The 15,993-nt window shown below is 23.1% G+C and overlaps 4 protein-coding genes across 7 annotated transcripts; 2 read left to right on the forward strand and 2 right to left on the reverse strand.

The window, feature by feature from the left end:
* The first annotated feature begins 2 nt into the window (after positions 1-2).
* Positions 3-3,593, forward strand: LOC107995333 (probable ATP-dependent RNA helicase DDX27). Its single transcript, XM_017052780.3, has 13 exons — positions 3-184; positions 253-441; positions 671-761; positions 822-961; positions 1,031-1,336; positions 1,522-1,649; positions 1,726-1,923; positions 2,014-2,158; positions 2,266-2,447; positions 2,511-2,842; positions 2,935-3,180; positions 3,252-3,333; positions 3,448-3,593. Exons 1-13 carry the CDS (start codon positions 98-100, stop codon positions 3,536-3,538), a joined length of 2,217 nt encoding a protein of 738 aa, XP_016908269.2. The 5' UTR covers positions 3-97; the 3' UTR covers positions 3,539-3,593.
* Positions 3,594-5,585: 1,992 nt separating this feature from the next.
* LOC107995331 (sister chromatid cohesion protein PDS5 homolog B) lies at positions 5,586-12,251 on the reverse strand. Of its 4 annotated transcripts, none has more exons than XM_017052777.3 (17): positions 12,110-12,251; positions 11,235-11,386; positions 10,938-11,132; positions 10,595-10,785; positions 10,271-10,478; positions 9,686-10,192; positions 9,312-9,610; positions 8,847-9,189; positions 8,653-8,757; positions 8,144-8,563; positions 7,694-8,056; positions 7,304-7,535; positions 6,926-7,173; positions 6,554-6,850; positions 6,165-6,200; positions 5,996-6,046; positions 5,586-5,934 (listed from the first exon to the last, which is right to left on the reverse strand). In XM_017052777.3, exons 2-17 carry the CDS (start codon positions 11,313-11,315, stop codon positions 5,878-5,880), a joined length of 3,633 nt encoding a protein of 1,210 aa, XP_016908266.1. In that variant the 5' UTR covers positions 11,316-11,386; positions 12,110-12,251; the 3' UTR covers positions 5,586-5,877. The 4 variants fall into 4 exon arrangements, with proteins under 4 accessions (XP_016908266.1, XP_016908263.1, XP_061934096.1 ...); XM_017052774.3 differs by having other exon boundaries at positions 7,289-7,535; XM_062078112.1 differs by lacking the exon at positions 6,165-6,200.
* Positions 12,252-12,397: 146 nt separating this feature from the next.
* Positions 12,398-13,847, forward strand: LOC107995332 (small ribosomal subunit protein uS10). The gene is made up of 3 exons (XM_017052779.3): positions 12,398-13,155; positions 13,344-13,449; positions 13,536-13,847. The coding sequence occupies exons 1-3, from the start codon at positions 13,153-13,155 to the stop codon at positions 13,790-13,792; spliced, it is 366 nt and encodes a 121-aa protein (XP_016908268.1). The 5' UTR covers positions 12,398-13,152; the 3' UTR covers positions 13,793-13,847.
* A 4-nt stretch (positions 13,848-13,851) lies between these two features.
* On the reverse strand, positions 13,852-15,990 carry LOC107995330 (eukaryotic translation initiation factor 2 subunit 1). The gene is made up of 6 exons (XM_017052773.3): positions 15,795-15,990; positions 15,336-15,581; positions 14,992-15,223; positions 14,683-14,915; positions 14,457-14,572; positions 13,852-14,378 (listed from the first exon to the last, which is right to left on the reverse strand). Exons 2-6 carry the CDS (start codon positions 15,571-15,573, stop codon positions 14,193-14,195), a joined length of 1,005 nt encoding a protein of 334 aa, XP_016908262.1. The 5' UTR covers positions 15,574-15,581; positions 15,795-15,990; the 3' UTR covers positions 13,852-14,192.
* Positions 15,991-15,993: the final 3 nt, after the last annotated feature.

Below are 15,993 nucleotides of genomic sequence, written 5' to 3' on the forward strand. Positions count from 1 at the left end.
CATATAGTATCTATGTATATATACATGGTAGTGCATTTTTCCACGTGGTTAGGTATTCGGAACTGAATATGATTTTGTAATATATTTGACACGAAAAATGGATAATAATTGTGATTTAATAAAAACAATTGTTGATGATCAAGAAGTACCAAATTTCTCTGAAGATTCTGATATTGAAAATGATGTAAGATATAATTGAATAAATTTTAATATTCAATTTTAAAAATGATTTTTAATTCAAAAAATTAATAGTTTCAGCCAAGGAAACGAAAAAAAAGAGAAAATAAAGATTTTGATAATAATTTTCAATTTTTAAATGATGTTTCCGATTATAATAAAGATACGTGGAATGACTTGAACAAATATATTAAACGAAAAGCTAAAACAAAACTTGATGATAAAATTAAAAAAATTAGGAAAGGATCTGAACATAAATTATATGTACATATATATTATTATTATTTTTATTACTACAAAAGTTATCAATAATAATAACTATATTCTTATTAAAATAAAGAAAAATATATAAGTAAATAATTTGTAAATATACAATATATTATATTTATATAATATAATTTTATATTATAATATAAAATACTAATTATAATAATAAAAATTATTTTATATTATATTATTTATAATTTGTTATATTTATGTATTTTTTCTTTAGAATGAAATAGATAATGAATCCAACATAGATATATCTGAAATTAAAAAAATAGATGATGAACTATCTATATCAGAAGACGAACTTAAAAAAGGTAATATTATTCATTTCATAAAATAAAATAAAATTAATTACGAATTTTATTTTATTTTAGATATATTTAAAATTAAAGAAAAGAAAAAGAAAAAGATTACTAAGAAAGCTAATGAAGAAACAATTGACTTTGAAGAATATTCAAATATAGAATCTCATGCAACATTTCATCAAATGAATTTATCACGTCCTTTGTTGAAGGTATAATATAAATATTAATTTTTATAATATAATAAAATTTTATATTATTTCATATATATATTTTTAAAGGCTATAACAACTATGAATTTTGTTCATCCAACACCTATACAAGCTGCTACTATTCCTATTGCATTAATGGGTCGTGATATATGTGGTTGTGCAGCTACAGGTACTGGTAAAACTGCAGCTTATATGTTACCAACATTAGAAAGATTGTTATATAGACCATTAGATGGTCCTGCTATCTCTCGTGTTCTTGTACTTGTTCCAACAAGAGAACTTGGTGTACAAGTTTATCAAGTTACAAAACAATTATCTCAATTTACAACAATTGAAGTAGGATTATCTGTTGGTGGTTTAGATGTAAAAGCTCAAGTATGTAAATACATTGTAATTTAATTAATATAATTAATATAATTAATTAATATAATTATAATTATAAATTATATATAAATATATATAATTAAATTAATTACTGAACAAAAATTGAAATAGTATTAATAAATAAATGTAAACAACACAAATAAATAGCTATTAATATATTTATTATTATTTTTAAGGAAGCTGTATTGAGAAGAAATCCAGATATTGTAATTGCTACTCCTGGAAGATTAATTGATCATTTAAAAAATACACCAACATTTTCATTAGATAGTATTGAAATACTTATTCTAGATGAAGCAGACAGGTAAAAAATATATTTCATTTATTCTACTTATAATATATTCACATTCTAATTATAATATTATTATGTTTAATTTAAGAATGTTAGATGAATATTTTGCTGAACAGATGAAATATATAGTAAAACAATGTTCAAGAAGTAGACAAACAATTTTATTCTCAGCTACTATGACTGAAGAAGTAAAAGATTTGGCTGCTGTATCTTTAAATAAGCCTGTTAAAGTATTTATAGATAGTAATCAAGATGTTGCTTTTAATTTACGTCAAGAATTTATTCGGTAAAATTATATTTTATATTTATTTGTATATTTTTTTATATTTTCTTTAATATATTCATTTATTATATATTATTATTATATATTATATAGAATACGAAAAGAAAGGGAAGGAGATCGAGAAGCAATCTTGGCAGCTCTAATTTGTAGAACCTTTCATGATCATGTTATGGTTTTTGTACAAACGAAAAAACAAGCTCACAGATTACACATTTTATTAGGATTATTAGGTATCAAGGTAAATTATTAGTTATTTTAGTAATCAAGAAAGATGAGAAGTTATAATACAATTATAAAAAACTTTTTTTTAAATAATTCTTATGTAATTCTTATGTAATTTATTAGGTTGGAGAACTTCATGGTAATCTTACACAACCACAACGTCTAGAAAATTTAACAAAGTTTAAAAATGAAGAAATAGATATTTTATTAGCAACAGATGTTGCTGCAAGAGGATTAGATATTAGTGGTGTAAAAACTGTAATTAATTTTGTAATGCCAGCTACTATGCAACATTATATTCATAGGTATTAAATTTGTACATGCAAGTGTATTATAGGAAAAATAATTATTTTATAATTATTTATCAGAGTTGGAAGAACAGCTAGAGCAGGTCGTGTTGGAGTATCAGTATCATTAGCTGGAGAACAAGAACGTTTTCTAGTTAAAGAGATTATTAAAAATGCAAAAAATCCTGTAAAGAATCGAATAATACCTTCTGATATAATTGACAAATATTACAAAAAATTACAATCTCTTGAACCCGATGTAGAAAAAATTTTAGAAGAAGAACGAAATGAAAGAGAATTAGCTAAAATAGAAAATCAAGCAAATCGCGCAGAAAAATTATTAAAGAATGAAACTAATAAAAACATTCAAAGAACTTGGTTTCAAACTCAAAAAGAAAGAAAAGAAGAAAAAGGTTATTTTAATATTTTCATTTCTTATTTAAGGTCATAGTTATATAAAATTTGATGTACAATAGATTTTTAAAATAATTTATATTATTTCTAGAAAGATTATCATTAACTGAAAAATCAAATAAAAAAGAGAAAAAAAAGTCAAATAAAGAACCTTCAAATATAGTTGAAGAAAAGAAAAAAAAAGTTAAAGAACCTAAGAAAGAAACAGCAGAAGATAGAGCTAAAAGAGAATTAGAAAAAATTGCAGCATATCAAGCGAGATTAGCTAAAAAACAAAATAAATTAAATAAAATTCGTACAATTGTAGATGATGATAAATTTACATCTAACAAAAAAGGTATTATAATAAATTATTTTTTTTAATTTTAAAAGACTAGACATTTTTTTGTAATTTGAATTTCTTTTTAGCATTACAAAAACGGCCTAGATCTTCATTTGTTGCTGACTTAACAAATACGAGTAAAAAAGCTGTAAAAAAAATGCGTTACGAGTAAGTACATTTTATTAAGAATAAGATAAAAAGAAATATTACATATTTTATCATATCATTTTTATAAATATTATATATAATATTATCTTTATAAATACAATTATTTTATTTTAGGGCTAATGTTAAAAAGAATCAAAATATAAGAAAAAATGCAAAGAATTCAAACATAGGAAAAAAGGATAGAAAAACTTTTAGAAAACGTTAAACTAAATATTAATATTTGTAATTACATCTTATTAAATACATACCATTTTACTTAATTTCTTTTATTATAGAACCGTTACAATGCGTCACTTATGTCTCACAGATTGACAAATGAATAGCACTGATTAATTGGTTTTATTTTCATCAGAATATGTATACTCTGTAATCTATAACCTGTTTGAAAAATTCCAGTACTATGCAATTAATTTTTTGTAAAAACAGATGTTTGATAATATCATAAAATATAATTGCAAACGATTTAAATTTATAAATTATTTTAAAAAATATTAAACAAAATTTTATAAAACTTAACAGTAACAATGCTTTGTTGATGAATTATGAACAATATTTCATACATGAAAAAATAAAGAATGACTTTTACAAATTATTACAAGAAATAAAATTTACAAAATTTGCATTGTACTGTAATTTCAGTGAAGAGGTAATAGGTATGTATTAATTCTATAATGTTTATTATAATAAGATCAAACATTCATCATCATTCACAGCCTCATACATCATTTTCATTCTCATCTTAATATTTAATACACTTTTAATGCTTAATGCTAAGGATTCTAACAATGAAAAAGGAAATTTTATAAAACCTAGGCCCATTTTAAATTATTTAAATTTAAATTCAAATTTGTATCCAATTTTTGGATTTTTTTATAATAAATAAAGATATTTACTTTTAATTCCAAATATCAAATAAATTCTATAAATATAAAATTTTAATTCATTTATTCAAAAATTTTATTTATTTTTAATGATTGTATTTATAAAATACAAGATATTTTTAAAATATCTTATGTGAATATATCATGTTTAAAATTATCGATATTATATATAAAGTAAAAGAGATTTATGTATTTTTAGTACTAAATAAATATTTATAAATTTAATGAATATTTTTTAGCATCTTATAAAATATGAAATAAAAAATTTTTTTTTTGTTTAGTTATTCAATGAAATATTCGTTGAAATATCGAAACAATACTTTGACTACATTGTTTATAGACAAAAACTTCTGGATACAAACTTGAATTAAAGTGATACGAAAGTTGTTTTTATAATACATATATAATAATGACAGTAATGTAAGAATAACTGTCATGTTTGAGAATGATAAACTTCAATCGATTATTAATGGTGCATTGTCAATACTTTGTATAACAAAAATTTTCACGAATAATTTTTTATATTAATGCGCACTATCTGTCAAAGATATATTTATATGTATATATATATTAGATGCTATTGAATTATTTATAAGATCACCTTGTCTGAAATAAATTAATAATTAATGGTCGTGCGCTGACCAAATTTCATTTAAATTAATTTTAAAATTAAAACATAAACAAATAATTTTATAAGAATATGTATCTTCTCAAAATAGTAATTACCAAAACTATGTCATTTTTTTAATAAAATAATAATAGTAATAAGGCAATAATATTAGTAATAATATGATATAATATAATAATAATGATAATCAAATTAATAAAACAAACAACTTTGGATCACAAAGCCAATTAACACACACCCTTTTGTCTAGCATACAATGTTCACAGAAATCCAACAACGTTATGTTGTTCTCTTCTGCTTATAAAGATTCAATGTAGTGTATTATTTCGATGTATTTCGTATAATAAATATGATTTTCGATTATTTTTTTTTACTGGAAACTACAATTAAATTCGATGATATCATGTATGAATTTTACTATTTGAAAATAGTTTGTTACAAAAATTTTGTATACAGTCTCATTGATCTATGAAGAAAAATGCGCATGAAGTAGTATAAACACTTGTATTCATCAATGCAAAAGTGAACAATACAACAATTGTCAGATATTTCACAAGGAAGAAAGACCTTCAATTGGGAAACATTCATAATGACTTATGTAAAAAAGATGATGGTTATACAGTTACCAAGTTTTAAAGATGATACTTTTGTATCATTGAATGTGCCATTGTTTTCTTAATATATAGTGAAATTAAAAGAAAAACAAGTTCGTGTTTTTTTTTCGTAATTAAAACAAATACATCTTTCAAATAGTCAAATACTAAATTTTTAATTTTCTTGCAAATGCAATGCATCTCCACAAAATTTTTTGACTTGTAAGCTTACATATATTATTTGACGTTAATGTATCATTATCTTAACATCTTACTGTCTAGACATACGCGAACGACAGGTTTATTAATTGTTGTACATAACCAAAATATTCTGTTTTCTAATTTGTAAAGTATTTTTAGATTCTTTAATTCTTATGATCATCACGTTCCTCTTAAGTCTTTCCCCTATTCTTAACATCCCTTTGAATGTTCATTCACTTAATTATTTATTTACTTTATCTGATTCTCTTAATGCCCTCTTTGCTGGTGGTTCTTCAATCTGAAACAATACATTTTTATTATACATTAAATTATAAATTAAAATTTTTTTTTTCACTTACTTCTTCCTCTAAACCAGGTAATTGAATTCTAGTTTCTGATGCTTCTGCTGGCTGTAAATAAATTTAAAATTTAAAATACATGTTATTTGTGATATTAAAAAAATATAAAAATATAAAGAATAAAAAATATATGTATATAAAAATATAAATATAATTTAAATAGTTTTACCTGTGCGTCAATACATTCCACTTCTCCAATTTGCAGCTTGAAATTATATATACTTACATTTCTTTTAGGATTATTATTTATATATAGAATTATTCACAAAAAACAAAACATGTAAATATCCCTATTGTGATATTATATATTTCTTTTATGATATAAAAATAAAAAAGAAGTTCAAAACGAAAAATATTTGTATTATATTTGATTATATTATATCTTGAATAATAAAATTTTATCTTAAATATTTTCTATATAATAATATTTACATGTTTTGTAATTTGTGATTAATTTTGTATATCATTTATTAAAAAAAAAATTTCTTCTAAATTATATTTCCTATAAATCATTTACCAGTATATTTATATTATTGTATTATTTTATAATTATCTTACCCTTGCATCAGTTTCATTTGGCCCAATGCCTACTTCTTTTTGTTGTTTGGACTTAGCTCTACGTTGTGGTCTTTCACTAACAGAATGTGCATTATGAAGTGAACCTTTCCCTTTAGGACTTGACATATTTATTTGCATTTCAGCAGGTAAATAATTCCTAGTGTTGGCTAGTAATTCATCTGCTCGCTTGAAATACATAGTAGGAATTCGTGTTTCACTTGGGAATTCTTTCATATCAAAATTTGTTGTTTTCGTATATATCACATTCATGGCCAAATCACAAACAGCCCACAATTTCTGTAAATATATAATAAATATAACATATTTATTTTATAAATTAATTCATAAATAATTAACAATCAAATAAATTACATAATTCATGTTATTATCCTCTGGTTTTAAAGCATCTTTATGACTTTTCATTCGTTCTATAAGATTTTTATAAAAACCATAACAGTAATATTCGTTTTTTGTTATAAGAGGTTCTAATATAAACCATAAACATTGTTGTATCACTTTTAACTGATTAATCATTAAATGACTGGTGAATTCAGGATCATGTGCAAGAATAGGGACTGCAAATACTAGCATATAATCAGGAAGAATATGAGGCAATTGACCTATAATAATAATTAAATAAAATTATTTACTAATACATAATTTTTTTAATAACATATATATATATATTAAATAACGAAAAAAGGAATATTAAACAATATTTCGATAATGCCTTACTATTTAGTTTCTTACCCATGGCCCGTTCCACAGTACCCAATGACAATGTCTTAACATAATCCCTCCTTTTGTTTATATCAGTTTGCATATAAGTTTTTAGGACACATTTTAATCTTTTGTCTTGTTCTTTGCCAGCAAGAGCATAATAGCCCATAAAATCCAATGGTAAACATTTATTTGGAATTCCTCTTCCAAGTCCTTTATGTAATTTACTACCAAAAGCTTCTCTTACTTGTGGAACTTCATCCTATAAATCAATTTGTATTAAAAAAAATGTTATCCTAATATTTTTTATGAATTTCCTTTCAATAAAATTTATCTTTACATTTATAAATACAATCTATAAATTTATTAAAAAAAAAAATTATTATAGAATCATAATTTATAAAATAATATAAAACACACCACCATAAGTTGAGACAAATTATAGAATTGTTCTGCTGTAAATTGATCACCAACACCTTTTTGTTCACAAATTTTCAGCATTGAACAACCAGCTTGTAACCGTAACCAACTCATTTCTGCTTTACTTAGACGACCTTGCTGTAAAAGATCTCCCTTGTTTACTACAAATGCATTCAGCATTCTAAATGTTTTCTGTGCAGAAAGTACATCAGTCTTCAATCCTAGTAACCAACGTGCCATACATTTTAATCCTTCTAATCTACAACGTGTTTCTTCAGGTAATTGATCTTCTCTGCACCAGTCTCCTTCAATGGTGTCAGCAGTTTGTTCACTGCTTTCTTTTACTAATAACTCCTTGACTATCTATTAATTTTTAATTTAAATTAAACCAAATCATATTTATATTTTATATTATAATTTGTAAATAATAGTGTTATAATAAAAATTTACCTTTCTAGACACCATATTTTTTATTTGTACTTGATATTTTTCTGGTAAATTATAAGCTATATGACCTAATGTAACTATAGATGTTCGATAATATTCTGACGTTGGTGCAAGATTATTCTTAATTCTTTCAATAATTTCAGGAAAAATTGTATCATGGATATTAGTCATATTAACAAATAAACACCTGACAGCTTGTTTTGCTTGTTTTGGTGTTCCTGTTTCTGCAAAATTTTTACATATTGGAACCATGAGGTTCATAATATCTGGTGCAACATCACATAAAGGTTTATATTTTCCTAAAAATGTAAAAATCGAAAGAACCAATGGAGCTACCATCTCATCTTCTAATTCCAAAAGATGGACAAGTTGCATTAATATATCATTATGAAGAAAATGTGGACCAAATACAAATGAAAGCATCTACAAGAAAAATATATTCTTTTAAAAACTAATCAATTATATCATGAATAATGAAAATATTTATATATATAATAAAATTATAAACATACCACAAGTAACCTTAGACCCTTTTCACCTGCATTATTTGGATTAAGTCCAACTTCTTCTATTACATTGCCCCCTTTTAAACAATCTAATACATATCCAATTAAAACCTATTAAAATATAATTATAAATAATATGAATACGAAATAATTTAGAAAATTGAGATAAAGCATATGAAAAATAAATTATATGTACTTACCCTAATTGCTTCTTCATCAATCATTACAGAACTTACTCTTTCTAACAACATTTTTATTGTATTGTAATACAAATTTGTCATGACAGGTTGACCTAATTTTTTAAGGACCATACTTATTGTGTCTGCACACTCTTTGCAAGAAACATTTGGTTGAACTATTGTTTCCATTCCTTGTAATAATGCTGAATCTTTTCTCATATGAGCACTAAACTTTTGTAAAAATTCTTGTACTTTCATAGGATCGGGTAAAAAGCGAGATATTTGATGAATTTTAGCTACGAGTTCTACCATAGCATCTGGTTTTTTTACAATCTCTAACCATTCAACCACTGCTCTCCGTACACTAAAATATAATATTTTATAAATATTTTATAAAATTTTATAAATATATAAAAGTACAAAATAAATATAATATAAAAAAAAATGAAAATTTTATCTAAAAATATAAATATATCTTTAACTTACGCAAGTTGATGTTTTTGCAGTTCTACAAATGCTTTAGATGCATGATCATCAATCGTACCTAATAAATGATATAATTTTTTCATTCTTTCTCCAGCTGGTAATTGATAAGGTACTAAACAAGTATTTAATAATCTTTCTACTAGTAATCTATCTTCCATGCCTGCCATATAATAACCATGTAATATTTTATCTTTTATCCAAGTAACAGCCTTTTTTGTAGCTTGCGGTACATCCGCATCATTTAAATGTTTTTTATATATCATTGCTAATCCTGCCATCGCTTCTTTCCTGATTTTAAACTATAAATTAAAATAATTATTAAAATCATATTTTATAATCTATAAAAATAGCATGAAATATGAAAAATAACATACTTTTTTATCTAATGTTCTTTCTTTAACGAATTCTAACAAATCTTCACTGTCTGACACCACTTCAAAATCTCTTCTGGCAGTGGTCACTATAGCCATAACAACTTCATATCGAACACTTTCATCTGCATCATGTTGTCTTAATTTTAAAGTATCAGTAATATCTTTTCTCAATTCAGGATGATTTAATAAAAAATGCATTGAATACTGCACACATTTGATACGAATTGATACACTGATGTCATTAAACCTTCCTAAAAATGCACGCCACAATTGCGTATGTTGCACAGCTAACTGAGATCCTTTTTCAGAAAACATTCTTGCTAACAATGCTACAGCACCCAATCTTTCAGTTTCAGAGGAAGATTTTAATTTACATTCTAATTGTGGTAGGACGGACAACAAGACGCTTGGACATATATGATTCAATTCATAAATTAAATCATATACTTTCTTGCAAATTTGTAAGCTCTTTTCTTCTTTGCCCAAGATTAATACGTGGTTAAAGAACTATGAATGTTAAAAGATAAAAAGTATTTCTTTTTTTTATTATCAAAAAATAAAAAATTTTAATTTTATTCTACTCACTGCTTGAATATATGGTTCCAATGTGTCGCTACATTTAATCACTAGTTCTTTTGCAAGTAAATATGCATTTTTCTTCTGTGTTTTGTTTGGTTCTACAATATTCATAAGTATGATGTCTAAAAGTTCATTGCTAACAATATCTGATTCTGTAATAAGTGGACACAATACATCTAACATAAAACTCTTGACTTTTCCAGAATGTTCATCACTAAAAATATGATTATAATTCAATATTTATTTAAATAATGATTATAATTTATTGATTACATATGATTTATATTATAACTATTTATTAAATATTATATTTAATTATATTATACTTACTTCACTATCCTAAACATAAGAGAAAAAAGTGCACAAAAAATTTCTTGACAATCTTCTAATTCAAAACACATATTGAATGATTTCACATATGCCAAGTTTTCCAAAAGATAAAAATATCTTTTAAAAGCAGGATCTTTGGGATCTTTTAAACCAGCTAATTGTTTAATAAGAAATAAAAATATTGTTTTAACCTACGAAATAGAAGAATTTAATGTGTTTTTAAATTTAATTTATAAACAAAATTTTTAAAAAATACTTAATGATAAAATCATTTATAAATTCTATTCTAATATTTATTTTACATATAAAATTTCATAATTTAAGAATAAGAAATTTATATTACCTGTTCTGCATCTTTATATGGTGCTTCTGGAGCATAAACCCTTAAAACATCAGCAATACAACAAGCAATAAGAAGTTGTACATCTTTACTTTGATGCATTAAAAAATGTTCTTCTGCTAAATGCAATGCAAGTGGTATATATTGTTGATACATTCCTTCATCTTGACCCATTGCTTGCAATGTATGGGCTAATGTCTATTTAATTAATTTCAACATCAATTATTTTTATTTATTTATCTATTTATTATTTCTTTTTATATTATGTCTTTTTAATGAATATTTATGAATTAAATATACCTTTAATCTTCTAATAAGTTCATCTGGACCAAGATCTTCCGTAACAGACCTACACCCTTGTGGGTAAACTATTTCTGACATGTTTGCTAAATGATTCAACCAAATATGAGAAATTTAATATCCTTAAAATAATCTAGAACACCGTCCAAATTCTGTAATATTATATGTTTTATCAGTTATTATTTTATTCTTAATCATTATTCTTTTTAATATTTTGAATAATAAAATTATTCTAATAATAATTCTAATAATAAAATATTTTAAGCAATTTATAAATATTAAACTTATAAATATTTTAATATTTCATAATATGAATTATAATTTAATGTATATTGAATAATCTATAATATGAAATTGATTTTTATACAATGATTAAAGAATTATATAATTATATAGGAAAATATAACCCTTATAATATTAAAATAAGAAAAACACAAATATAAAATCAATAAATAAAAAAAACTAAATTAATCAAAAAGAAGAATAAACATTAATTTTATTTTATTATTGAATTAATAACTTTTATTTTTATATATGATTTCATATATTATATTGGTTTTTATGTCAACACAAATAATAAATAGAAACTTCTACATATGTATATATTTTTCACATAACAGAAATATGACTTAAATCGATTAATTAAAAAACAAAATAATATATTACCTACTATTTAGTTGTACTAAAATACAGTATAAGTATTTTAAAACAAATTATAATGCACATCATGTAGGTTATGTCTATGATCAGTGCATAAATATAAGAAAACAATGTAAACAGTATTGCTATTTAGCATACATATAAAAATAAAGAATTTTTAAATACATTATTATATAGAAGATATTGAATATTATATTTATTAAAAGACGTATTACCTCAAGATATGCATAGGCACCACAAGGCCTGTGACACTCAAAATATCAATAAAGCAAATATATGTGATGGATACACGGCACTATCTTAGTTTCTGAAGTTCACACACTTTCACTTTATAATTATTACTAAGTGCGAATATATCGCCTTCGACGTAACTTTCTGAATTTCTTGTAAATATTTGGCATGGTAAAACAATCAAAATGTTAGCAAAAATGTAGCGAAATCGTTTTCATAAACGGTTAAGCGTGTCAAAGGACGCGACAGCGCAATTCGATCACTTGAAGTCATTCACATTTAAGTTTATTGGAGAATACTTCAGATTCTAGTTGTTAAACATACTAACATAAAAATACTAAAAGGAAAATAAAAATAATACTATTGGTTAAAATATACGGAAAATATATACACTAATAATACATAATGATTCTATTATATATATATATATGTATATCTAACGAATTTAGATAATTTAATGAGAATTTCTAATATATTTTAAAGTGACATTTAAATATATATCTTAAATATATATCTAACCAGTGATAAATTTTAAAACAAATGATATTTAATAATATTGTTAAAAATTTGTAATTAGTCAATTAATATAGATTGTAAAATATATAAAAATTAAAATTTACACTAAATTTATCAAATATTATATATTTTATTAATAATCTAATTTTTATAAATAACTATAATATAAAAAAAATATAAATATTAATTTTAGATTTTACAACAAAGATTAAAATTTAAAATTTTTATTAAACACTTAATTTTAATTAAACACTTAAAATTTAATAACATACATATATATATATATATAGAATTGTTTATACATTATAATTAGAATATTATAAAAGTTTTTATCGATGTATTTGGATCAAAATTTGTTAGCATTTGAAAACCTGAAATATAGACATAACCGGAAATTATATTGTCCTATCTCTTTCTATTAGCACGCGCAACGTGTGCATGCATTGGTTCAGCGCTGATCAATTTTATTTAAAAACAAATTGATTATCTCGACCAGAAAAATAATTAAACAATGGTGTGTGGTTATTTCAATAATTTTATACTGCAAATATAAAATTTTATTTAATTAAATACTTTTATGAATTATAATTCTTTTATATAATAAATTCGATTTGTTAGGTTAGTTCTGTATAACATGAGGTTTATAACTTCATGTTTTTAGTTTCAATATTATTGTTTATATTTTGTTAAATAATATTTTAGGCAAGTACAAAAGTCGACAATCCTGAAAAACCAGGACAAGAAGTAACTCCTATTCACAGAATTAGGATTACTTTAACTTCACGAAATGTGCGTTCTCTTGAAAAAGGTAAATTATTTTTTATTATTTCTATATTGTTTTATACATTATAATTATTATATATATATATTTTTTTTTGATAAATATTATTTTAGTTTGTTCGGAATTGATTAATGGAGCAAACAAACAAAAACTGAAAGTCAAAGGTCCAGTTCGTATGCCTACAAAGATTTTAAGAATAACTACGCGTAAAACGCCATGTGGTGAGGGATCAAAAACGTGGGACCGTTTTCAGATGCGTATTCATAAAAGAGTTATTGATTTATATTCACCATCTGAAATTGTAAAACAAATTACAAGTATTTCTATTGAACCTGGTGTAGAAGTAGAAGTTACTATTGCAAATGAATAAATAATTTAAATAAAACTGTATAAGATTTTAATAAAAATATAAAAATATAAATAAATCAATTGTGTAAAATTCATTTATATTCTAATAAAATCACAAATACATAATATATTACAATTAACATATAACATATAAAAAATTAAAATTTAAAGTTCTTAAATAGAATATTAAAAATATATTCCTAATTATACAATAATTTTTCTATTAATAACAATTTACATATTATTAATTTGTTTATTTCATGAAGTTAATAGAAAATTATATATAAATTATAATACATTGATTTTTATATATCTATTTGAAATATTTTGCATAATGTCCAGTAAGGCAGTAGCACACTTATAAAAGTATGATTGTGATTCAAGAATTGTCAGAAAATGAAACTTAGTAATTTATTCTATATTTATTCTTCTTCTTGAGAATCATTTCCAGGTTTTTTATCTTCCTCTACACCTTCACCACCACTAAATCCATCCATACCTTCCACTTCTTCTTCATCATCATCACCAGCAACTTCAGCATTTTCAAGTTCAGCTCGTTCCATTTGTCTTGCTAATTCAGCTTCATCAGTAGCAGTAACAACTTTTGGCTACAAATTATTAAAAATTATTGTAATAAAATAAATATTATAACATGAATAAATGATAATAAATATTATTTAACATACAGCCATTTGTACATTAAATACACCTCCCAATGATGTTATTTTATTTTGAATAGCATCAATAGCATCATTTAATGCTTTTAATCCATCTTGTTTTTCTGGTGTAGATGTTGTCATAACTAAAAAAAAAAAATGTAAATGTTATCATAAAAAAAATAAAATGATTTTAATTATTTTTTTCAATCTCAAAATGAACATTTTGAAAAACTAAAAAAAAATAAAGATATACCATATAATGGTGGTGCAATTAAATTAATTTTAATTGGAAGTTCATCAGTAGAAAGAGCTAAACCAGCTTTTAAAGCAGCTTTAACTGCATCAATTCCTTCATAACCATAACAAGCTACTTCTACATCTGCTCTAATTTTAACTGCTTGAGAAGTTAATTTTCGTTTAATATTATTTAATAATACTTCCTTTGTATGATCATCAAGACCACATTCTGCTAAAATAGATGGATCCCTAAAGTAATAATATTTTAAAAATTATTAAAACATTGCAGATTATATATTTCATAGTTTTTATGTTTTATACTTACAGAACTGATTGCTTAAAGAAATCATATGCAGAAGCTTTTTGTTTTTTATATTTTTCTTCAAAATGCCATGCAGTTTTTTGATATAATTCCTCCAATTGATCATCACTATCATAATGTAATAATTCTGCAACATGTCTTAAAATTGAATTAACAGCTTTTGCTTTTGCATATCTTTCTGTGCATTTTTCTACATCTTCAGCTGATACACGTCGTTTACTAAGATCAATGTAACCTACATCAAATCATTTAACAAAATTTTAAATAAAATAATATATAAATAATAAATATAATATATATAAATAATATAAAAAACTTTTAATTCATAAAATTTTTATATATTTTACCTTTCTCTTTGTCAACCCTGATAACAACAACTGGTTCTGTTTTTCCTACTCTAATAAGTTTATTAATAGACCTAATACGTCTTCTGGATAATTCAGAAAGAAGAATCATACCCTCTATATTATTATATTCTAATAAATGTACATATGCTCCCATTTCAGCTATGCTACGTACATTTACCATAACTACATCTTCCACTTCTGGATATTTTTCTTTATAAAATCGGCACGATAGTACCATTTTTATTGCTATAAAATAAAATTTATTTTTTTTTTATTTTATATACTTATATAAAATGATTTGTTTTATTTTATAATTTTTTTATCAGTAAGTAAATAATAAATAAATAGAAAAACATTTACTTCTGTCAAGTATTTTGATAAATAGAAAACAATAGTTTATCATATAGGTTAATTTTAAGAATTTAAAATATTGTATAATAATATATTTTTTATAATTACCAAAATGAATATATTTGCACAAAAATTGATGAATAATTTATTTATATTATTAAAATACAATTAGAGTATAAAAAACTTATTGATGTATTTTAATAATCCATGTGCACTTCTCTTTCAATTTTCAATCAGGTTATTAAAAGAAATTTACAGCGGTGGTCAACTTGAGGTTTATTCGTTTTATTCACTGATAATATTTTAT

The sequence above is a fragment of the Apis cerana genome, linkage group LG8, assembly GCF_029169275.1.
Source record: "Apis cerana isolate GH-2021 linkage group LG8, AcerK_1.0, whole genome shotgun sequence".
Lineage (NCBI taxonomy): Eukaryota > Metazoa > Arthropoda > Insecta > Hymenoptera > Apidae > Apis > Apis cerana.

Excerpts from the sequence above, each read along its gene's own strand:
- LOC107995333 (XM_017052780.3), top strand. The coding sequence starts at position 98 with ATGGATAATAATTGTGATTTAATAAAAACAATTGTTGATGATCAAGAA. Across the intron at positions 1,650-1,725 it reads ATTCTAGATGAAGCAGACAG|AATGTTAGATGAATATTTTG; the intron begins GTAAAAAATATA and ends GTTTAATTTAAG. Across the intron at positions 1,924-2,013 it reads TTACGTCAAGAATTTATTCG|AATACGAAAAGAAAGGGAAG; the intron begins GTAAAATTATAT and ends TATATTATATAG.
- LOC107995331 (XM_017052774.3), bottom strand. The coding sequence starts at position 11,315 with ATGTCAGAAATAGTTTACCCACAAGGGTGTAGGTCTGTTACGGAAGAT. Across the intron at positions 10,193-10,270 it reads TGGAACCATATATTCAAGCA|TTCTTTAACCACGTATTAAT; the intron begins GTGAGTAGAATA and ends TAACATTCATAG. Across the intron at positions 6,047-6,164 it reads TGGAATGTATTGACGCACAG|CCAGCAGAAGCATCAGAAAC; the intron begins GTAAAACTATTT and ends ATTTATTTACAG.
- LOC107995332 (XM_017052779.3), top strand. Across the intron at positions 13,450-13,535 it reads TGTGCGTTCTCTTGAAAAAG|TTTGTTCGGAATTGATTAAT; the intron begins GTAAATTATTTT and ends ATATTATTTTAG.
- LOC107995330 (XM_017052773.3), bottom strand. The coding sequence starts at position 15,573 with ATGGTACTATCGTGCCGATTTTATAAAGAAAAATATCCAGAAGTGGAA. Across the intron at positions 15,224-15,335 it reads CAGGGTTGACAAAGAGAAAG|GTTACATTGATCTTAGTAAA; the intron begins GTAAAATATATA and ends GATTTGATGTAG. Across the intron at positions 14,573-14,682 it reads AATTGCACCACCATTATATG|TTATGACAACATCTACACCA; the intron begins GTATATCTTTAT and ends TTTTTTTTTTAG.